General features: G+C 35.9%; 1 protein-coding gene across 1 annotated transcript; it reads right to left on the bottom strand.

Annotated features, from left to right (window-relative positions):
• Window positions 1-2,155: 2,155 nt before the first annotated feature.
• Window positions 2,156-22,170, bottom strand: LOC120152724. The gene is made up of 4 exons (XM_039164884.1): window positions 21,965-22,170; window positions 17,722-17,802; window positions 16,026-16,681; window positions 2,156-2,166 (listed from the first exon to the last, which is right to left on the bottom strand). The coding sequence occupies exons 1-3, from the start codon at window positions 22,121-22,123 to the stop codon at window positions 16,358-16,360; spliced, it is 564 nt and encodes a 187-aa protein (XP_039020815.1). The 5' UTR covers window positions 22,124-22,170; the 3' UTR covers window positions 2,156-2,166; window positions 16,026-16,357.
• Window positions 22,171-25,019: the final 2,849 nt, after the last annotated feature.

Here is a 25,019-nt window from a genome sequence, read left to right as displayed (position 1 = left end):
CTCAGTAAGAGGCTTCAGTAGATGCGAGGGGTGGAGGAGGCAAAATTTTTAGGTAGATAGCTAGGTCCTTACCTAGTTCCTCAGCTGTACCACCCTCCCATCAGTACCCTTAGCTCAGCCAGTAGTCATTCCCCATGAGTCCCAGTAGATCAACTCTTAGATATAAGATCACAGAGTTCTTTGATTCTGAGGATGATGATCTTATAGCAGCGAATCAGTGGCTCAGAGAGAAGCTTCGCACTCTCAAACAATTTTATCATACCCCAGTAGGTAACCTGGAGTGTGTCATTGCCTTGCTTAAGGATGATGCGATAGATTAGTGGGAGACTATTGAGTTCGTGATGGAGCTAGAGAGGCTGAAATGGAAGCATTTCTTTTTAGAGTTCAGGCAGACTCACACCGACGACTTAATGGAGCAGTTTTTGCACTTGACTTAGGGTGATAGGTCAGTGATGAAGCACGTGCGAGAGTTTTTTAGTCTTAGCAAATATACTACAAAGTTATCCTGACAAAGGAGTATCATTGTCACAGGTTCAGAGATGACCTTCGCTATGACATTTTGACTCACCTCGCATCCGATCCTCCCATGATCTTCGTCCAGTTGACTCACCAAGTAAAGGTAGTTGAGAGGGCTCTGGATAGACAGGCCAGACAGAGTGGTGGAGTTCTGGGACAGACTAAGAGAGCCTTTGAGCCAGCGAGGCCATCTTAGACTCTGGCCAAGAGGGCTAGAGACAGTCAAAGTCTATCAAGACCCCTAGCAGCACATTTGAGAATGACTAGGAAGAGTTCTGACTGAGGAGGTAGGTCTGATAACAGGAGGAGACCATTGAACTTAGCCTCTAGGGGTAACACCAGTGAGCCGACCAGAGTTTCTATTAACCCTATTTGTGCTCAGTGTGGTATGAGGCACCTAGGGATATGACAGTAGGGATCCGACCAGGCCCAACCAGGTCTGATACAGTTGTGGCTCCTAAAACAACTTTGTCAAAGATTATCTAGGGTGTAGGGTGCAGCGTCAATAGAAACCGAAAGATCAATGTCGTTAGTATAAAGAGGTCATGGGCTAGCCAGAATGGTAGTACTATGTTCAAAAAGCATAGATGAGTGATAGCTAGATCAGTGGTTGGTACAGAGTCAAGAGTGATTCTTGATTGTATGAAGTACGAGCCCAAGAGGAGGTTGATGTGGCGAATGAGATATAAGGTACATTTACAGTCTTTTCCATTTGGTTATCGTATTAATAGACCCTGGTTCCACCCACTCCTATATCTGTTTGAACCTAGTATAAGAAATATAAATTCCAGCAGAGGACCTAGAGATAGGTGTCTAGGTCTCAAGCCCCTTAGGTCAAGATGTCCTTGTGGATAAAATTTTCAGGCAATGCCCAGTGAGAATTCAGGATCAGATATTCCCGATAAATTTGATGGAGTTACCCTTCAGAGAGTTTAACATGATTTTGGGGATGGATTGGCTATCTGAGCACGATGCCAGTTTGAGATGTATATGCATGCAGCTTAAACTCAGAACAGTTGATTGGACCAAGTTAATAATGAACAGCGAGAAGTCCCACTAGTTGAAGATAGTATCCGCTTTGAAAGCTGAAAGAATGATCGACCATGGGTATGTGAGGCCTTCTAGGCTCACGTGGTCGACACCTAAATTTTAGTTCCAACACTCAAGGATATTCGAATAGTATGATATTTTTGTGATGTGTTCCCAGAAGAGTTATCGAGTTTGCCACCCCAGCGTGAGTTAGAGTTTGGTACTGAGGTAATGCCGGGTTCAGCTCCAGTGTCCATTTCTCCCTATCGTATGGAACCGATAGTACTGAAGGAATTAAATGCTCAGATTTAGGAGTTGCTAGAGAGGATTTATCCGACCGAGCATCTCTCCTTAGGGAGCGTCGGTCTTATTCGTTAAGAAGAATGATGGGTCGATGAGGCTATACATCGACAACATGTAGTTGAACAAGTTAACCATGAAGAAATGATACTCACTCTATGGATAAATGAACTCTTTGACTAGTTGAGAGGAGCGTAAGTCTTCTCTTAGATTGATTTATGATCAGGCTATTATCAGTTGAAAGTAAAAGATGAGGATGTGGCAAAGACAACTTTCATAACAATGTACGCTCATTATGAGTTTTTGGTGATGCTGTTTTGACTCACCAATGCTCCGGCAACATTCATGGACCTAATGAACCAATTCTTCCACCTGTACTTAGACCAGTTTATGGTGGTGTTTATAGACGACATTTTGGTGTACTCTCGATCAGAGGAGGAGCATGATTAGCATCTTCCTAGCGTTCTTTAGACCCTTAGAGAGAGATATTTGTATGCCAAATTTGGAAAATGTGAGTTTTGGATATCAGAGGTTTCATTTTTAGGACATGTCATGTAAGCGGAAGGCATCTGAGTTGATCCCCTAAACAATTCAAGCCATAGTTGAGTGGGAGCCACCTAATAATGTTTCAGAAATGCGTAATGTTTTTGGTTTAGTCAAGTACTATCAACGATTCATTTAGGTTTCTCAATGATAGCTGCCTCGTTAACTAAACTTCTTTAGAAATGAGTCCCCTTCGATTGGAATGAGAAGCGAAAGGAAAGATTTGAACAGTTGAAGGTCATCTTGAACCAAGCCCCAGTATTAACCCAACTAGAGTCAGGTAAGGACTTCACATTTTTTAGTGATGCTTCGTTGAATGGACTTGGATGCATTATGATGCAGGAGAGTAAAGTTGTGGCTTACACGTCTCGTCAAATTAATCCTCATGAGTATAATTATCACACCCATGACCTTGAGCTAACAGCAGTTCTGTTTGCCTTGAAGATATGGCAACACTACCTTTTTAGTGAGAAGTGTCACATTTTAACCAATCACAAAAGCCTCAAGTATCTTCTCACTCAAAAGGAATCGAATCTTAAACATCAAAGATGGGTCAAATTTATTAAGGATTACGACTGTATGATAGATTACCACCAAGGAAAGGCTAATGTTGTGGCAGATGCCTTGAGCCGAAAGTCAATGACAGACTTGCAAGATCTCCTAGAACGTTTGAATTTATCAAATGAAGGTGGGTTGTTTGCTGAGTTATGAGTTGAGCCAGAATTGGTAGGCGAAGTTAATAGACTACAGAGTTTAGATGATCGGTTGAGGGCTCAGGTTGAGTAGGTCCATCAAGGTGAGGTTCCAGGTTTCGAGCTTCGTGATAAAGATATGTTGTACTTTAGGGGTCGATTGTCCATACCCGCATAGACCTAGTTGCGTGATAAGATTCTCTATGAGGTGCATTGTATCCCACTCTCGGTACACCCAGACATTAATAAGATGTATCAAAAGCTTCGTCGACTGTTTTATTATCCAGGCATAAAAAGGGAAATGTCAGAGTTTGTCGCCAAATGTCTAGTGTGTCAATAGGTTAAGATGGAACACTAGGTTCCCTCATGTTTACTTCAGCCCATTCAGATTCCTCAGTAGAAATGGGATAGGGTGACCATGGACTTTGTGACTGGGTTAACAATGATCAGACAGTGACATGATGCAATTTGGGTCATAGTAGACCGTCTAACCAAATCAGCTTACTTCCTCCTAATTATGATGAACTTCACCTTAGAGAGGTTAGCTCAGTTGTATATCCATAAGATAGTAAGGTTACACGGAGTACCTACCTCCATCATTTCAGACAAAGACCCTCGATTTACGTCCTGCTTTTGGAAAGCCCATCATGAGTCTTTAGAAGCCAAACTACACTTCATCATAACTTTTATCCCCAAACAGAAGGCCAGTCAGAGTGAGTTATCCAAATCCTTGATGACATGATCAGGTGTATTATCATTGACCAAGAGGGTAGTTGGGAGAACCACTTACCGTTAGTAGAGTTTGCCTACAACAACAATTTCCAATCGAGCATTCAGATGGCTCTGCATAAGACCTAGTATGGCCATAAGTGTAGGACTCCACTTGTTGGATAGAGATCAATGAGGGTAAAATAGTAGGCCCTGACTTGATCATAGAGACAAAGGAGAAAGTTCATTTATTTTAGAGCCGAATAAATGAGGCTTCAAAAAGGCAGAGGTCTTACGCAAATTTGAAGCATAAGGACATCGAGTTTGTAGTTGGGGACAAGGTGTTCCTCAAGGTTTCCCTATGGAAGAAAGTGTTCTGCTTCGAACGCAAAGGAAATTTGACTCCTCACTTTATAGGACCTTGTGAGGTACTCGATAGATTTGGACCAGTGGCTTATAGGTTAGCCTTACCACCAGAGTTAGAGCACATTCACAATTTTAGCAAGCGAAGTGAATGAATGAAGAAACAAAAGGATTCCTTTGGTAAAGGTGCTATGGAGGAACCATGGCTTTGAGGAGGCTACTTGGGAAACATGGAAGGACATGCAACTTTAGTATCTTTACCCTCTTCTATCTAGGTAATTTAGAGGATGAATTTTTAGTATGAGGGGAGAGTTGTAACGTCCCAAATCTAGGGTTACGAGTTTTGAGCAAGCCCGAGAGAGCTTGAACGAGTTCTTTGTCTTGTAGGAAGCTTGGACCCAAAACCAAGTAAAATTGGACTTGGATTAAGCCTAATAGTGGATAAAAAGTGTATCTTTAGTTTACAATTAAATTCAGAAGGATCAAGAAAGTAATTAGACCGTTCTTAAATTCAGAAGGATCAAGAAAGTAATTAGACCATTCTTAGTTTAAAAGGATAAATTTCTTCAATTTCCATAAGGTCACATGGCATAAACCATTTCCCACACTTTGTCATTTTCTTCTCCCAAGCTTTCATCCTCTTTCTTCATTCTTCCTTCAAGTGGACAAGTTAAAGGTGATAACTTGTTAACCTAGGAGGCTTAGTTAGAGATTTTTAAAGGTAAGAATCATAATCTCTATCTCCTTAGCTTCCATTTAAGCTCTCGTTGACAAGTTTTGACTAAGGATACCAAATATGGGTTTAGTGGAGGTTTTAGGAAACCAAGTATTTTCAGTTCTATTTAGAGAGATTTAAACCTCTATGAGTGTTTTAAATTCTCCTCTAAGCTTCCCAACCACGTTAGTGACCCTTTCTTTGATTTCTTGATAGTAAGGGAGATTGGAGAAAGCTCTAAAGTTAAGGGGAAAGTGAAACTCACCTTGGGTTGAGCTATTGACACTTCCAGCAAGCTAGATACTCTTTTCTAACTCAATTATACCATGCATAGCTCATTCAAATGATATTTGGTAGTTTATATAACCATGAAGCATTTTCATGGTTGATTTATAATTTGGGTGTTTCAGTATGTGTTAAGACTTATTTATGATCCCTAATTTCAAATAAAACACTTAAATATTAGTTGGGGACCTTAATGGGGCATTTGAGGCAGAAATATGGGATATTTCATGCCAAAAGAGTGTTTTCCATAATGACGATCCTTTAGGTAAAAATTAGGCAACTTTAAAATTGTGGTATTGATATTCATTCGAAGAGTATCGATACCAGGGTAGGAGTATTGATACTCCCCATAGGGGTATCGATACTGGGGTATTTTTGAAAACATCAAACCCAAATTTGGTATAGATAGTAAAGTATTGATACCACAACACCAGAGTATCAATACTCATCGTAGGGTATCGATATTGCCTTAATCAAATAGCCACGTCAGTTAAGGGGTATCAATACCAAAGGTTTGGTATTGATACTATAGGGTCGGTATCAATACCCACGAATAGATTTGGATAAATAATCTAAGGATTAAGGGATTAGACTTGAGTACCCCATGTAACAATATAACAGCAAATAAGGTTTCTAGCTAGAACAATAATTAAAATCAGAATAATAAAAACAATAAAAGCTATGTTACATAAAACTAGCATTATTTGACGCTCGAGAAACAACCAAAACACCCGAGTCTCTCTTAGCAGAATACGATAATCTGAGGATATCCAAGTCAGTGCCAAGACACTTAAGTAGCCGACTGGGAACAAATGCCCCAAGATTCAACAGAGTAAATTGGCCAGTGTACGTTTCTGATGCTACTATGGATCTCACCCTAGATACCGAAGGGTATCTCAGAAATGCTAGAGGGGTGTGTGAGCTCTGAGATGCAGAACCCTCAGCCGTACCATGATGCCTACTCATTAGTACAATTATTAGTGAGACACTGAGCTTGTATGCTCATCATTCGGAATATGTTTACATTCTCAGTTTCTTAGGTGCAGTTCATGGGGAGTTATCATCACCAAACATTCCACTGCTACAATTTAGACCACCATAGATTTTTAGAGTACGCCTTGAGTCATTCTTATAGGGCATGTACTACTATTTATGAACCCTTATATGTATTCAGCCATAACTTTGATTTATATCATGTTTTATTTCATTATTATGGAAGATCTATTTTCAGTGATTTACAACCACTTTTCAAAGAAAATTTTTGGGTCATTATTTCGATAGTCTCGTGTAACATTTTAATCCATTGATCTTCAGGTCGAATTGGATTAGGGTGTTACAGAAAGTACTCTTATAAGACTGAAATCCTGATGGTGCTTCCTTTTTGTAACCGTGTTTACGAAAGTGGTGATGGTTTTAGGTTCCAAGTGTAGTGTAGTCTCGATGGTAGATTGGAGAGTCATGTCTCTCATCCCAATAATTCTAAAAATGAGTTCCTAACTAGGGTAAAGAATCACAAGGCTCCGATGTTTATGAGTCGTTAAGATAACCTTCTTTAGAGGTTTGACTTTTCTCGCTCAGAGAGATATTATACGTTTTCTTAGAGCACATGTAACACCCTAAACCTGATTGAGCCTAAAATTCCACATTGTGCCTCTGAGGCAACCCCTGAATTTCAAAACTTATTATTTTCTTTTCAAACATACTGATATGATATCATAAATAAAACATAAATAACTGATATATAAAAATATTTTACAAAACCATAGCTCCGTGGCACATACTTTAAAACCAAAATAATACAACACTGAGTTTAATAAACTTAATACATGAGTAAGGTTCTAAGAATACACATGCCCATTAAAGCTAAAATATAATACTCTTTCGGAGATACTGAAAGTCCTGCTACAACAGTACTCCATGAGCGGCTCAAGCTACTGACCTACTAACGAAAAACATCCGAAGGCTGAGCTTACAAAGACCAACATTATAATCGCTAATCTAGAGTAGAATAAGAATTTCATAAACATACTGAAGATATGGTACTAAGCAGTATATACATGCATGACCTAGATTAAGTGTTACCTACTTAAGGCTTTACTGCTCTATCACTGGAGTAGAGGTCTAACGTTTCCCTTAATATTATGGTAAGGGCCTCACCATGAGTACACTAGTAAAGGGTCTATAACCCTAATGCATGAAATGCTAAGCATTATCTAAATGAGAACTTGACATACTATGCATTATCTAAATGCAAACCTAAAATATTGTGTATTAGCTGAATGAAAACCTGACTAGTATCTGGTCTCACATAGCCATCAGACACTAGTTAATGAGGGAACCCTAGTGTCCAATAACATTGGCATAATTCCCATAGAACATACTGAATGATCTACATGTCCTCACATAGCCATCAGGTAGATCACTGAGGGGATCCTGGTGTCACACAACATCGGTACAATTATCGTACAAACTGAAGCATTGGCTCAGTCTTAAACATAACTGACGTATTGAACTGATGATGCTATACATGCATGATGGACACAATCATACATGAGGTAGGTCTGGTTGTGAGGTTGGCGAAATATTATGTGTATATCATAACAACACTCTAGCCTACCATGAATACGAAAAATTCTAGGGGTAAGAATCAAAATATACATGCATCAGAAGCTTACCCAACTGAACTGAACTGATATTACTACCCATGCATATATAAGGCTCGCAGGCTACATAACACTGATATCGCTAACCCACTCCTAGCGAGTGTTCAGGCTTCGCACCCTAGTTAGCTCTTGAAGTACATCGAACACTGGTAATGACCCACTAGGGTAACTAAGGTAACCTGGGTATACTTTAACATACCTTGACATACTAAAGTCAAGTCAACGTCGCATTAGTTGTTGTCTCACTCGTCTTCTCATATAAAATGTTATGTGAAGGCTTATTTATTAACCGTGGAACTAAATAGCCTGATATCTACGTCAGGTTTATTTCTTAGTAGCGATACTATATTCGACCTTATCGTACTTCCTTTAAGAACCTCTTCATTTGGAAATGATGGCTTACTGTTACTGGGTTCACTGACATTCTCGAAGCTCATGCTTTTCGTTACTACTGAATCTCACATAATCATCGTACCGATTATCGAATATCTCCTATAATGATACTCAATCCAAACTATCCGTATATGTCCTCGATTAAATATACTTTGGCGTATTACACTTAATATGGTTACTCCTGATGTAACCCACTCCTATGAGTGTTTTCAGGTTGGCTTAGTCACTTATGTCCCTCACAGACTAAGTCTTACTATTACGGATCGTACTTAGCACTTACGGGCCTTAAACTGGTCAAATATAACCATCCAAATTGAGCAGTCTTGATACCCTAGGGTCAAGTATAGATACCCCTATGAGTATCGGTACTAAAATGCATTATGTTGTGAAAATGGGGTCTCAATATCGATACTATAACCCTGCAATATCGATACTCCCCTTGGCAGTATCGACACTCATAGTCAAAATCCCTAATTTTCCCCCAATTTAACCAGTATCATTATTGTTCATTTTATTATCAATACTCAAGCCCTAAAATAGTTATTTTAGGCTCAAAAAACACCCAAAATTCATCCTAAATGCCATAATTTGATTCTAAATCATGTATGGGTAGTTATTTAGGGTCTTAATGTGTCATAAAACACATACTAAACAATAATTTTGTGATTTATGGCATGAATCAAATATAAAACCCTAAATGCTCAACTACACAATTCTTAGTAATTTCTTGAGATTTATGAAAGCTTAATACTCCAAAGGATTAGAAATACACTATATTGATCTAGCAATCACTCTCCTCAAGGCTTGGATGATAAAAACCCCTCTTTCTCTTGCAAAAATAAAACCAAATCTTGAATCTTCATAATGATGTTGCTAGGGGTTTATTAGGATGAAAATGAAATAAAAAAAAGGTTCAAAACCTTACCTTGAAGCTATAGCTACTTAGAGGAAGGAAGAAGAAATGAAGAGAAGAAAAATAGGATGAGATATAAAACCCTCATATTTGCAAAAACGAAAAATTGCACAATTAGTCATTCCTTGTTTTTCTACAATTTAAAATCCCCTTTTTATGGCTAATTAAGCCTAAATCCAAACCTAATTAAGTCCAATGACTTTACATATGAATTTCATGAGGTCTAATTACCTCTCGAGTCAACCTAAAATTATTATCTTAGAATTTAGGGTGTTACAACACAGATTACTCAACTAGCTGCTTCGAGTATGATAATACCATTAGAGTCTCTAGGAAAGAGGTCCGAAAAGTATGAGACATTCAAATTCTATGGTTTAGGTAATGATGACTTGATTTTTCTCGATCAATGGTTGAGAGAAACCATAAGGGCTTTGAGGCATCTTCATTTTACCTCTAAGGGTAGGCTTGGATGTGCCAATATTTTGTTCAAGGGTGACATTATCGACTTGTAGGAGAATATAGAGATAGCTCTATAGCCCGAGATACCTACATGGGATCAATCTCTAAGTGAGTTTAGGGAGAACATATCGATGAAGCATATGGGAACGTCTTGAGGATGTAGTCCTTCTAGTCGATTAAGGAGATTGTACGATGCTTGAGTAAAAGAAGTATTTTATTTGGTTGACTTGATGTACTATAAAGTTGGTTTCAACTGAGTCCTTAAGGTACAGAAGATCCCTTGAAGGGCTTCATATAGGTACCCATGTGCATTGGCGATTGAACCGCCTAAAGAATTCTCTGAGATGACACAATAGGTTAAGGTCGTATAAGGGGTATATGACATGAGGATGAGTTGGGTAGACGATGACGATAGGCTGAATAAGAGGACTTCGGTATAGGTAGATCTATCTCAGTCGAGTGGCCAGGAGAGCTAGAGATTCTCATAACTTATCAATTCAGTCGCACCAATTGAGTTGGAGGCCTGAAGTAGGGTCTCATTGGAGATCGCTAGCTTCACTACCTATGGTGAGCGTGAGAGGTTCTGATGGAATATTGTCATATATGAAGTGTGTGTATTGTGGAACGAGGCATAGAATAAAATGCCTAAGATTCTTTAGGCCTTGTTTTGAATATGGATCTTAAGAGCTTTTGTGAGAGAATACCTTAAATTAAAAAGTGAACCAGTAGCTCAGTATGGCAGAGAATATATTCAGAGAAGTGTCAACGTTTTTTGTAGGTAAGAGAGCAAAGAAGTAGTTCAACCTATTTCTGGTTCAAATACGCATGATCAAGTTTGTCAAATTTTTGCGAGAACTAGGAAGGATGTTGATAACGCATATGGGATGTCAAGTACATTTTTAGCAATTTCAGTTATTTAGGTTGCATCAGTAGACATGAGTTGTGCATTCCTTTATGGCGTTAAGCAAGCTTTATAGGAAAATATTTTTATAAAGGATCCAAGTGCTAAGTTGGTGGGCTTTAGTGGAATATATAAGGTTATTTTGGATCTCCTTCAAGGTCTTGGGTCAGGCTCAGTAACCGACCTAAGTGAAGTTGTTAGCACTAGAGTTGCTTGGACCTCAGGGTTACAGGTCCAGAGGTGTGTGAATAAGTGATTGTCTTTCTTAGGAAAGCAACCTTGTGGGTTGATAGGTTAGATGTGAGACTATAAGGACATCTTTGTATCATTAGTTGAGGGTTCGTGTGATCGATCCCATATAGATGTCATAACTCTAAGTTTAACCTTAGAGGTAGAGACCTCCATGAGAGTGTTAAGAATGCCCAAGTTACTTTAGCCAGTGTATTAATCATCCAATTTCCAAAAATAATAGGATTCATCTCAGTTAGTGACAAGGCACTTCAATTGCTAACTGGGCACATATGCCTCAAGTACTTGCAAGGAGTAAGCTAGTCGGGTGTACGTTTCTGATACAACAATTTCGGATCTCACCCTAAGTACTAAGGATACTATAGGTAAGATAATGAGTTGTGAGTCTCGACGTATAGTGAGCCCTCTAATGTCACCATAATGCATTCGTGCATGAACAATAATTAATTTAGCTAGTTTCTATTTAAATTTAATTGTAAATATTTATAATACTATAGTATTATTTGATTCCAATTTAAGTGGCTTTCTATAACCATATATACAATACAAATATATTTCTTCATACTTTTTTCATACTTGATATACACATATCATACAAAGTCCAAGGATCGACTCAAACTTAAAAATAAATCCACTAATTACTAAAAACATTATAATTCTTTAAATTTAAAATATTAAAAAATAATATTTATTTTTACCATCAAAACCATTTTAAACCTTAGATCAAATATGAATAAATTTTCTTTACATTTTTCCTATTTTTTTAATAGAATCCATTAATTTTATTAAAATATAAAACATTCAAATTACAATGAAGATTTACAACCACAATCGTAAGCTAAACACATAATAAAGATATTTTTCTAAATACGAGAAAACTAATCACTTAAGATCACAAGGACCATACAAAGAAAAGGTTAAAAAAACCTAATCAAGTAAACTCGGATAAAAGTTAGATACAAACAGATCTGACAGTATTGGCAAACGAACCATAAAAGGGGATGAAGCTATTAAAAGGTCACTGACAAATCGCAAATAAAAATTGAGCGATGTGAAAATAATATCCACGAACACAAAATGTGTATCACAATCCAATCCAAGAGTCCGAAGCAGAGAATATCATAATCATAACAAATAGTGTCATCTTGATCAGTCATGACGATGTCAAATCCAACCCTAAAAAAGGATAAACAGAAATAATGGTCAAATGATCGAAAACGTGTCATAAAGGCAGAGAAAAACTTACCATAAAGACAGAAGAAGACGTGTCATAAAGACAGAATTATTAAAAATAAAAAAACTAGAAAAAAATAAAAACACGCTAGAATAAAATAAATGAAAAACAATGAACACCAACGATTGACGATCAACACGAAAACTAATGCGGTCGCCGATCACAAAAATAAAGAAAACAAGACTGACAACAGCTAAGAAAAATAAAAATACATTTTTTTATATATTTCAGACAAAACCCCTCCCACATTTCACATAATTACATCGTTAGTCAAAAGTCTACCACACTTCCAATGTTTAAATCTATGCAAATACTGTTAGGCTTGTAAATGAACTGAACGTTCAGCGAACTGTTCATGAACCGTACGACGGGAAGTTCGTTTATGTGTGTTTATTTATTAAATGAATGAACATGAACAAGATTTTGTGTTCGTTTAATTAAATGAACGAACATAAACATAGGTCTCGTTCGTTCATTTACGTTCGTGAACGTTCGGTTATGTTCGTTCGGTTATGTTCGTTTATGTTCATTCATTTATGTTTAACCCAATCTTCTTAAATCAATTTTGGTGACCAATTTGTAAGTATCTTAAAAATATTAATTAATCTGATATTTTGATGACCAACTCCATAATTAACCCAATTTTATTTGGAAAACCCAACAATATTAACATGGTTTAGTTCTTTTTGAACGATCCATAAGCTGCATACCCAGCACCGTCAACATCCACTACGCCGAAACCCTATGTGACTGCGCCACCAGCTCGATTCTCGAGTTTTAATTGAGCTCTTAATTTTTTTTGAGTTCGAGCCTTTTCGAGTTCGAGTCGAGTTTCAATATTATATTTCGAGTTCGAGTCGAGCTTGATAATTTTAAGCTCGCGAGTTTTCGAGTCAAGTCGAGCTGACTTTGAAAGTTTTCGAGTTCGAGTCGAGTTCAGCAATACTCGAGCTCGACTCGGCTCGTTTACACCCCCTAGGTAGGGTCTCCAACATTTATGTTCGTGTTCATTTATGTTCGCGTTCGTTTATGTTCATTTATTTATTAAATGAACGAACATGAACAAGTTATATTCCTTAATAAACGAACATGAACAAAAAAAAATTTGTTCATTTATGTTCGTGTTCTTTTATGTTCGTTTATTTATTAAATGAACGAACATGAACATACTGTCGTTCGTGTGCGTTCGGTTCGTTTACAGGCCTAAATACTGTATACACAAAAAGTAAATGTTTTAGTATAAATTAAGTGACTTTAGTAATTAAGAGACTTGTTATTTTTTTTAAAAGGTCTTGAGTTAGAATATCGATACAAATATAAACATTCATTGTAAATTGATTAAGAATCTTTGAAGAAATACAATCTTATATTCACGTCCTTTTTGTCAAGAAAAATAACAGATTCAAGTAAAATTGAGAGAGAGGAAAATCAATAAAAGAGATATTCTATCTGCCTAGAACCCAGTTAAAATTTTAAGGTTGAATTAATTTGATTCAAATATTTTTTAAATATTTTTTTCTCAAATATAAACTCTAGTCATCATCTTTTGTCATTATTATTATCTTCCTGATAACTTTTTTCGATAATCGTCATCATCAAACAATTTCTTTTTTCTCCTTTTTGTAATTAAAATTTTAAAATTCAAATCGGATAATTCGTGTATCACCGAAATTACTGCAACCATCGCCATTGGTGTTCTTCAATCATGAGTCAATTATGTCGTTCACCATTGATTAAGTTGCAAAGGATATATTTGTCCGACGATGATCTGAAGAGATTCGAACATAAGTAAGAAACAAAATTTAAAAAATCAAATTTAAATTAGTCTATTTCGAAAAATAAATTCAAAAATCAATATGATCACTTTACGTACGAAGGATCATGGTATATATAGAGATAGATTAACACATCAAGTTGACAAAATCAAATTTGACGAGCCATATATATATATATATTCAAATAAGATTGAGTAAAAAATTATTTTAAATTCGACTTGAATTTGATTTTAATTATCATATTTGTAAAGCTCGATTCAACCTAAAATTTTAAAAATAAAAACTTTCACTCTATAAAATCATATTTGAATATCTTAATATTTTATTTATACATTATCTTGATCAAATTTTAAACTTAAACCCTTATCACTGGTCAGTAAAGTTATCTGATATAGTGAGATGATTTTATACTATGTTTGGTTGATATTACTACTGCTTAGCAAGTAATACTACTAAAATTTTGGTGCACTCAACTATCAAACAAAATTAAAATTACTTTTAATATTGGATCAATTATCATCTTTATTCTCAAGCGAGAAACATGTAGTATACACACATCGTAAGAAAAAAGAACGTAATAACGATAAGGGTAAAGTACGTAAATGGTCCCTCAACAAGAGCACGTTACTTTGTTGAATCCCTGACTATTAGAAGTTACAAAATAGTCCCCAGACTATAAGACGTTCTTTTGCTGAGTCCTCTGACCATTAAAAGTTATAAAATGATGACCTGACTATTCATTTATTCTAAAATCGTCATTTTTCATTAAAAAGTTGACGATTATCTGAACATTAACATATTGACTGAGATATGATAAAATTATCTTAATGATGTTTACTGACACCGCTATTATTTTCAAGGACTGACTCAACTACATAATGTTTAAAGCCTTATCTCCATGATATAATATAAACGAAGAGTTGATTCACAAAATACAGTTCAAACAATTCTAGGATCATATTTTATCATATATCAATCAACAAGTTAATGTCCAAGCTCAGATAACTGTCAATTTATTAACACAAAAGAATGAATTCTAAATATATGAATAGTAGATTGACCATTTTATAACTTTTAATAGTCGGGGGACTCAACATATCGTCGACCTATAATTAAGCGGTCATTTTATAACTTTCAATACTCAGAGGACTTAACAAAATAACACCTTATAATCAAGATCATTTAAGTAATTTACCCTAATAGTAAATGAAGTGCATATGGGCATTGGGAAATAAACCTAAATGGTGGGGTTACAAGACAAGTGAGGAAGTGCAATAAATCTATAAATCTAAGAATGGAGAGAGTTAGGAATTATTAATGATAGGAAATGACCCCCCTAGACCTGAAATAAAACAAGTTGAATTGGGATCCCCCTATTTAAGAAGGGCCCCCTTTTGGACCACCCCATCTGCCCTTGTCCTTATCGCATATGGTGCCGACATCACCCTGTTAGCCTCTGGGTAGCAACCAACATTAAGTATTTATCAAACAAGTCGATTAGGATTTGAGAAGTGTTTAACTAGTGCTCACTAAAAATATTATTGTTCAAATTGACGATTTGCTACTTGTTATATTTGATAAAATTTTACTTGATTGTGCTCGTTAAAATACTTATTGCTCAAATGATTACTAGTTAAGTTTACTAAAATTTTTATCTTATTTTTTAACTATATATAAAATCTAATAAATTAATAATTATTAATTAATAATTTAATATCTCTTATTGTTTATTAAAATTAATAAACTATTAATAATTATTAATTAGTAATTTTACATCTTTTTTATAATTTATTAATAAACCAATAATTGTTAATTAATTTTTTTAGTGAATTAATTTTTTAAGATAATTATTAAAAAATTGATGAATTGCTCACAAATTTGTTGAGTCAAATTGAACCTTATTCGACTCAATTTGTTAAAATCCCGAGCCAAACTCGAATTTGAGTTGAATCAACCTTAGTTAAGCATTATTTAAGTTTTAACCAAGTTAAGCTCAAGCAACTCATAAACTACTCAACTCATTCAACATCCCTGGCCACCATGATTTATCTTCACCAACTTTCATCTCATTTTCCATCTTTCTCTCATTTGTTTCCATGATTTAAGTAGTCTCTTATTTGTTTCCATGATTTAAGTAGTCTCTTATTTGTTTCATGATTCAAATTTAGTCCCAAGACAGAGGAACCAATTCTATGTATCAAACCTCAAACTCAACTTGAATTTGCTAGTACAAAACCCGTACTCGAATTCAAATTTACTGTTGCATTTCAAATGTGATTGTATGTACCTAAACAAAATGCTTTACAATAAGAAATTTAAGACCTAGAAGCAAAAAGGGCTAAAGCACATAAAACTGATAAATTCATGCCAATCTGTGTCTATGCAACACACAACAGTGCCATGAGTTTTCTTTTTCTTTTTGTATGAATGCGGAGCTTTCTTCACTTTGGTAGGAGCAACAAACAAAAATGGTGATGCAAATCACAACAGTCCTTTCAGGATCTTTTTAATTGTTAGGAGTAGCCATTGTCATTCTCAGAACAGAGATTCATGCGATGGACTATCTGCATTCATGTCCATTGAGGTATCGTTGAAGCTAAGCGGGTTAGGATCCCGAGTCTAGTGCTGGAGAAAGTTAGATTCGCTACTCCTGACCCCATTTCCTGCAGGCAGACCAACGTTCAGACAGTAACCTTCCTGAGAAATGTGATAATGCTGAAGACTCCAACGAGCAGGGCTTGATAAGGCATTTGAGAAAACAAAATTCTTCGGCTGCTGATCACAATGGTCAAGGCGAGTTCCCTGAACAGCAGTTTGGCAAGATGAGCCTGAAGAGACCATGAAATTGGGATTCATGAACGGCATTGTAGGCTGGGGTTGCTGCTGTTGGCTTGGTGCTCTAGGTGACATTGATGGCTCCTCACCACCGGAGCCTAGCTCATTCTGCAGGAAGATTATAAAATTATTCAAATTTTCAGAATATAATAAAGATAAACAGATAAAATTATCACAATTCACAAACAAAAAGGATCAAAAAACACAATTGTAAGGATTTCCAAAGGATTCACAAGAAAATTCCCTGGTGTCATAAGGGAAAATCTATCCTATCCATCTTCGTAATAAGCATGCTAGTGCTTGCACACATCTTTAGAGGCCAAAATTACAAGAAAATTATAAAACTAGTTCCCAAATTTCCAACTGCAAAAGCAAAATAACTCCTTGTACACGTCTTTCAGACGCAAAATTTGAGAAATAATCAGAACAGGTTTGAAATAAGAGACATACGGTACAGATAGACCTATGTTGTTCAGACTTCATGTTTCTTGAAGTACTCGTGTCCAACACCAGTGCACAATACGAATATAGACAGAGGTATGGGGATATGATCCTCCAATTCGCAAGAAAGAAGAGAAATTGCATTCAAGTTTAAAACGAAAGCCAAGGGAAAGGGATATTTCATACAACTTCAAAAAAGGCAATTAAGGGAAAGTAATATTCATTCAACCTTAACAAGAAGCCTAGAGACGAGATTTCAATGAAGTAAATTAAATATAAAATGGCATAAGGATTATCTTTATGCACCGACGTGAATTAAGGTAGTCATAACAGAATTCCAAAATGAAAACATTCCAGGTGTGAATGGGAGATAGAGGTAGAACACAAAGAATTTCAAACAGGTCATATCAGTTTCAAGTGTTCAAATCATTTCAGAATTATAACTATTTTTCATAAAAATAGAACAAATACGGATCTCGGGTCTTTTTTTAAAAAAATATTCTATTTTCGCATTAAGTTCCATCAAATAAGGATTTAGATAATGTCGATCTCAAGTTTGGCTCATTGGGGGTTCAGGTTGCTGTGGGTTCAAGTTTGATTCTTCCATGTGTGTCTGGATTTAGAACTTTTAAGGCACGGTTTCATATTCAGATTCAGTTTTTCAACCTATATGGCAAATTATAGAAGAGTCAAAAAGAACAACAAACCTGAAGATAATAGAGGATATCCATCGTTGTTACTCTTGATCCTCCCTCTTGTTGCCTCCAAATCCATTGATAAAGTTTTTCCTGAAAGCAAGTTGAAACGACCAATTAGCATTAACTTCTAACTCCGAGCTAGCAGCACTTCACCGATGACTGGATATGCAAGTTCACAAATAACGGCTGAAAATTATAACTTAATAGATTCTTGGTTCTTAAGGGCGCAAGGCGCACCGAGGCGCAAAAGGTCCCTGGAGCCTAGGCGCATGCCTTTTGTATGCGAGGCACACTTTTTGTGCTAAATTTTTATAAATTAGTTTAGAACATGTCCACATCTATTAACTACTAGTTCACTCCTAAAACACTTAATTTCCTTCCCACACTATGTTTCTTTACTATTCCTTATTCCCTCCTCAAGAGTCAAGCCCTATTTCTACCATTTACAAAACCTTACCTTCCAAAACATTTCAAAACAATTAGGGTTACACACACTATAATAAACTAATGGTTGCATGTTTCAACTATGTGACACAATAATTTGTCCACACAAATTAACAAAAGAATAAAGAACAGTAACACTTATCCTAAGGCAACATTGCTATTATAATTTTTTTTTATAGAAGTTGGAGGTCTCATTAAAAACTCCCTTCTTATTCTTCTTAGAAGTATGTTGAAGAACATTGGAAGGGAGAAAAGAGTACCTCATATTTTATTAAATAAAAGACCAAGTACAAGTGGTAACACTGAACCCTCATACGGGAATATACACCATTACAAACCATATCACCTAAAAATCTAACATCTTCAAACAAAAAGCCCCTAAGACAATAACCTTATTTGTAAAATACAAATCAAGATGTAAGATACCATAACAAAAAAACCAACCATTACAACCACAAACTAAAAAACGCCTCTAAATACAGCTGCCGAACAATCACAATCCAATTGGAGGAACAAGATCTAAAGAAATATCGCAATCTTCAGGTACCCAAGTATTAGGTTTGAAGGAATGATCAACTTCATGCATCAAGATTTTGGAAACATTATCCCCGACCTTCAACTCCAACAACTCATCAATTCTCCCTTGAGCATTTGTGAGTATTTGAATTTTAGCCCGATCAAAAGATGAAAGGAACTCACAACTGTTATCGATTGCTATTAACTTGCCCCACTTAGTAGCTATGTTTTTGAAAATATCCCAATTCCAAGCGTGAAAAGGAATACCTTCGCAAACTAACCACACGCGCCGGCTCTCCACCACAAGGCTCTCAGACCAAGTTTCCACTCTGGAAAACCATTCTGCAAGAGTCTCTAACTTATCATCCTTCACGCTTCTCAACGAATCAGTCTTCAAAAACCATAAGAACTACATTTCTAGCAGCTCTCATTAACGTGAAACAGGCTAGTCCTTTGGCTTGTATTTGGTTAGCAAGATCACCAATTTTGATAAAATTCTTGCACCACCCCCAAGACAATTATTCAATACGTGAAGCTTATCTTCGTCCACAACACCCTCAACTTCACAGTATTTTCTCCTCGAAATATCTTCCATCCCAGACTTACATTGAGCGACTTTCGAGGAATTTCGCCAGTAAGACTGTCGAGGTTTATATTTAGCCAAAGAGACTCTAATTTTGCTGCTATAGATAAGAATACCATTCATCATTTAGATCGCTTTCCTTGCTTCTTCAATTGTAGCATAGTGAACAAACCCAAAGCGAACCCCATTTGAGTTCCTTTTTTTAGGAATGAAGACATCCATAACTTGACCGTGTGTACCAAATATATATCCAAGTCTCTTCCAATGGATCTTCTCCGGAAGGTTCTCAATGAATAACGTGACGCATCCACTACAATACCCATTTCTACCGTTTATATGACCTTCCTTCCGCCTATTTTGAAATTCGTTTCTTCTCCTTCTCGCTACTTCAGAAGATTTTTCATTGGAATACCCCTTCTTGATTCCATGGTGATCAACTTCAGCAGCAGAAAGAGCGGGTGTTGCCTCCACTTAAGAAAGCTTCTCCATCCTATAATTCCCACCTTGCGAAGGAGACATACCACTGCATCAATCCTAACAACAGGAGGTTGACAGTCTAATGTTCCTTTAATAGAGCATTTTTTCAAGGAATTGGTTGATAGAGGACGTTCACCCGACCTCGCAGAAATTGCTCTTAAGTTTTGCTGATTATGGTGGGTAGGAGAGTGCCGTCGGGCTCAACTGTCCAACCTGCCTCCTGGGCCAAGGCTGCCAGAACATCGTTCATATCAGAACGCACGGGAAGAGAGAAATCACCATATTGCCTCAAACCGGACAGCAAACGTCTGGTGAAGGCTCGCCTGTTCCGTTTCCAAAGCTTTGTCCTCTCCTTTTCAATCTCCCTCTCACGTTTTTCCTTACCGTAGTAGGAAAAACCAGATCTGATGTTGCTCCCAGAAGCTGCACCTGCCGCTACTGTTGCATCTCTAGTTCGCCTGGGCTAAGACGGGGGTTGGGGCTCCATGGAGAAATCTGGAAATTAACAAAAAGTTGGAGGAAAGGGTTTTTCCTAGCCGAACCAGATCTCTGGAAAATAAAGGAGAATAAAAACGATTCTCGACACTAGGAAGGAGGGTTCTGGACACAAGACGACGCTGAGTCCGGTGGAGATACGGTGGCGTTCACAGGCGGCGAAAAGCCGCGTAAAATGGCAGTGGACTTCTTGAAGATCTGCGTTGATTGAAAGTCTCAATCGCAAATCTATGGCCAGATTTGAAATCACCAAGAGCCGGCGATCTTCACTTGAAAAAATCGACGTCAAACGGTGGTCAAAGTGTGGCAGCGGACGACTGACGGCGACGGCGTGTGGCGGTCGGCGACGGCTGACAACTTGTAACGGAGAAGAGAATAATTTTCAAAAGCGCCTGGGCTCGTGGAAATTTGAAATTTTAATCGCCTAGGTTAGAGAGAAGCTCACTAACACATGAACGCCGTGCCTTTTTAATTATAATCATATTATTTATCAATTATAAAAAATCATTATAATTATAAAAATAGTTATATATTCATTATTTATCTATATATTAGATACTTTTTTATATAAAGAAGGGTGATGGGCATAGGCGGTAGTATAATTTTTATTACAATAGTTTATTATATTATATCTTATTTTTATTAGAATAAAGAAAGAATAGAAAAGGTGAGAGGGCACAGGCGGCAGTACAATACTTTTGATTGAAAGCAGGCAAAAGGTCAAAAAAACTATAATGGGCTTGGGCTGATTAATAGGTTAAGTAAAGTTTATGTGTTAGTGGGTTAAGGTAGTGAGAAAAAATGAGTCTCTTCTGCCCTAGCTATTCTCCTGCCTCTGTTCTCCTTTCTTCTAATCTATTCTACCCAAGTTGATTATGTTTAACTCTGTTTTCTTTCAATTTTATGGTCCCTCTTCTCTTTTATTTCCAAAAAGTGCAAAGGCGCTGCGCCCGACGCCTAAAGCCCGTAGGCGCGCTCCTTCGGCCGCCTCCTGTAAATCGCCTCGCCCCAACCCAACCCAGGCGGGCGCTACCTTCATCGTCCGACTGCGCCTCGCGCCTAGGCGCACCCCAGAATAGATTTTACCCTTAATGTTGAATGAAATATGCATAGGTCTTCGCCCGTAACAAAGGAAACATGGAGAATTTATATATGACATTCAAATTCCTCTTTAGAAATTAAACTTCCAAATTGATTATAACAATTCTGAATCACGTAATCACATTATATTAACACCGAAGGAGTTAACATCAAAACTCTGCAAGGGTTCTAAATTAGCTAATTGCATGACTCGGTGACTAACACAAGTTTTCAAGCTTCAAATAAAAACGCACCTCACTGTCTTCAAGCTAAACCACACAAACATACAAATGCAATGAATCCGGAAACACCGCAAGAGGAACAAAAAACCCCAAATCATATCAATCCACAACCACCAAAAACCCAAAACCATTTTCGTAAAAAACATGTATTTTTTAAACACAATTGTTAAAACTGTAAATAAAAAGTGAATAAAATAAGCTTGACTGATCAAAAGCGTATCTTTTAGAACCACTCAAATAAAACCCAAAATCAAGATTAAAGAAACAGATACAGAAACCCATCAGGCTTAATCGCATACAAATAACAACGCAAAAATCTATAAACACACACACACACACACATTTGCACAAACAGATAAAAACTCGTCATGCTAAATTACATACAAATAAAAACCCACAGAGAGAGAGAGAGTACAAGGCTATGGCGTTTGCCAGCTTGGAAGGAGAGTTTCTGCTGGTTCATAGCCTGAGTATAAAGCTGAGACAGAGAATTAGCGGCGCTGCAAAACGAAACGTACGTAGTCCGATCCACCTCATCAAGGCTAGTCGCTATTGACTTCCCTTTCTTCCCCATATCTATTTTTCCCGATTGGGTTTTCTCTCACGTTTGGCGATCGACGAAGATTTTTGGACACTTTTTTTTTTTTTTTTTACGGATGAAGGAAAAAGAGAGAATTTTAATTTCTCCCCTTTGTTTTTTAATTTGGTTAACTTGTTGCGGGGAGAAGGGCTTGCTTCGATTAAAAAATATAGACTAAAAAATAGTGATCGGTTAAATAGGTTATCGGTTAAAAATATTATCGAAAATATTATTTGTGTTGGTAATAATAATAGTAAAAACCATAAATATTATCTTCGTATGTAAAATGTGTTAAAAAATATGACTTTAACATAATCGGTTAATTACTGGAAATATTATCAACCATAATAACATAACAGGTAGTACTTATGTAACGTAATAGGTAGGGCCTTTTTAAAGTTGATCGAGCCTTTTTAAAGCTGATAGATCCTTTTTAAAATTGATGGGGCCTTAGAAATCCGACGATAACAAAAAAAGTTAATTACTTGATTTTTATCAATATTATCAACATATTAAGTAGCGCCTAAAATGTTACCAAAGTTTAAGTTGATGGGGCCTTAGAAATCTGACGATAACAAAATAGGTTAATTACCGAAAACATTATCAACCATAATATAACATAATAAGTAGCGTTAGCGCCTGTTTAAAGCTGACGGGACCTTAGAAATCCGATGATAACAAAATAGGTTAATTACTTGATTTATTTTTAATATTATCAACATATTAGGTAGCGCCTAAAATGTTACCAAAGATTAAGCTGATTGAGCCTTAGAAATCCAACGATAACAAAATAGATTAATTACTGTAAACATTATCATCCATAATAACATAACAAGTAACATTTATTTAATGTAATAGGTAGCGCCTGTTTAAAGTTAATGGGGTCTTAGAAATCCGACGATAACAAAATAAGGTAATTACTTTATTTGTTTTTAATATTATCAACATATTAGGTAGCGCATAAAATGTTACTAAAGTTTAAGCTGATGGAGTCTTAGAAATTAAAAGATAACAAAATAGGTTAATTACTGGAAACAATATTAACCATAATAACATAACAAGTAGCGCTTATTTAATGGAATAGGTAGCGCATGTTTAAAGATGATGGGCCCTTAGAAATCCGACGATAACAAAATAGATTAATTACTTGATTTGTTTTCAATATTATCAAGATATTACCGTGTACATTGTTAATTTGCATATTACTTTAAAGTAATAGGTTTCGAAATTATAAGAATCGATACTTATAAGTATCGATACTTGTACATTTACACCTATTTTTATTATATCGATAGAAACGTTTACCGTGTACATTGTTAATTTACCTATTACTTTAAAGTAATATGTTTCGAAATTCCACGTATCGATATTTTATACATGTGTATCAATACTTGATGTTTACGCCTATTATCATTATACAGGTAGACTTTTACCGTTTTCGTTGTAAATTTACTTATTACTTTAAAGTAATAGGTTTCAAAATTATAAGTATCGATATTTTATATATGGGTATCGATTCTTTGTTTTGGGCAAATTGTTTGAGAACCATACTAGAATAAAAGTATCGGTACGGGCATGAGAAGTACCGCCTATTTTATTTTACCGTATACATTATTAGTAACCTTTTATACAAACCGGTAGGTATTATAACGTAATAGGTAGCACATATTTTATTTTATCGTTTACATTATCAGTAACCTTTAAACAAACCGGTAGGTGATTAATGTAATAGGTAGCACCTATTTTATTTTAACCGGTTAAGTTTTAAATAATTTACCAGTTTAATTTATATTTTAAAATTAATATTGTCGATACTGGGAGTATGTGTACAATTCTTTAATAACTAGTATTGATATTTCAACAATCCTCAAATTTAAAATACATAAACTTATAGTATTTACCAGTTTAATTTATATTTTAAAATTAATATTGTCGATACTTGGAGTATGTGTACAATTCTTTAATAACTAGTATTGATATTTCAACAATCCTCAAATTTAAAATACATAAACTTATAGTATGGGTATCGATATATAAACGTAAGTATGGATATATAAACTATGTAATTTATGGTTTAAAATTAATATTGCCGATAGTTGGAGTAATAACTCATTCATCTTCTATCAAATGATATGGAGAAATCAACCAACAAATCTTCGGAAAATCTAGACCAATCAACCAACAGCTCTTTGGAGATCAAATGTTGTGATATATTCGGAGCAATCAACCAACAACACTTCGAAAAATATCGACCATCATAATTTCGAGGCACAAGCTATAAGATTGGGTATGTGAAGAATGTCTTTCGGATTGAATCCATTTCATCTAGCTCATGAAGATAAAATAACGGTAAACTGAAACTGTCTAAGAGAAACATACCTGATGTAGAAGTAAATGCATATTTAAAATCTCGATAGCGATGCATCTGGTTCTCAAACCTTTAAAGCATCAGAAGTATATCAAACTTATGATTTTGGGGTACACGGGAAATACAACCAAATGCAACCAAAATTCTCGAGAATTGAAGGGTACAACTTTTAATAAATTAACCAATTTCGCATAAGTTGGCATAAATTTGTGTCATACCTAAAGCATTGTCGTTCAAAGATAAAGCGTCAAAGGGATGTGGACATATGTAAATGTATTGCTATATAAATACATAAATTGTGAATGAACAAATGTATCAACATATAGCTTAACAGAAAGAACATGTGGCAAACATGTAACTTACTGGATTATAAATCATTTTTTCTACTGAATCATCCACCAACAGTGTATTTCCCGGGTTGTATTCAGAAAACGCATTCCAAACATCTGGCAGATCTTTACAGTAGGTTATTTCATCTTTTTTTTGTACTTTCCTTGATCCTGTTTATAGAAATATTCAAAC

This window comes from Hibiscus syriacus, unplaced genomic scaffold (assembly GCF_006381635.1).
Source record: "Hibiscus syriacus cultivar Baekdansim isolate YM2019G1 unplaced genomic scaffold, ASM638163v2 tig00111095_pilon, whole genome shotgun sequence".
Taxonomy (NCBI): Eukaryota; Viridiplantae; Streptophyta; class Magnoliopsida; order Malvales; family Malvaceae; genus Hibiscus; species Hibiscus syriacus.
The sequence above is the reverse complement of the archived record's forward strand: the minus strand, read 5'-3'. Positions and strand labels throughout refer to the sequence as shown.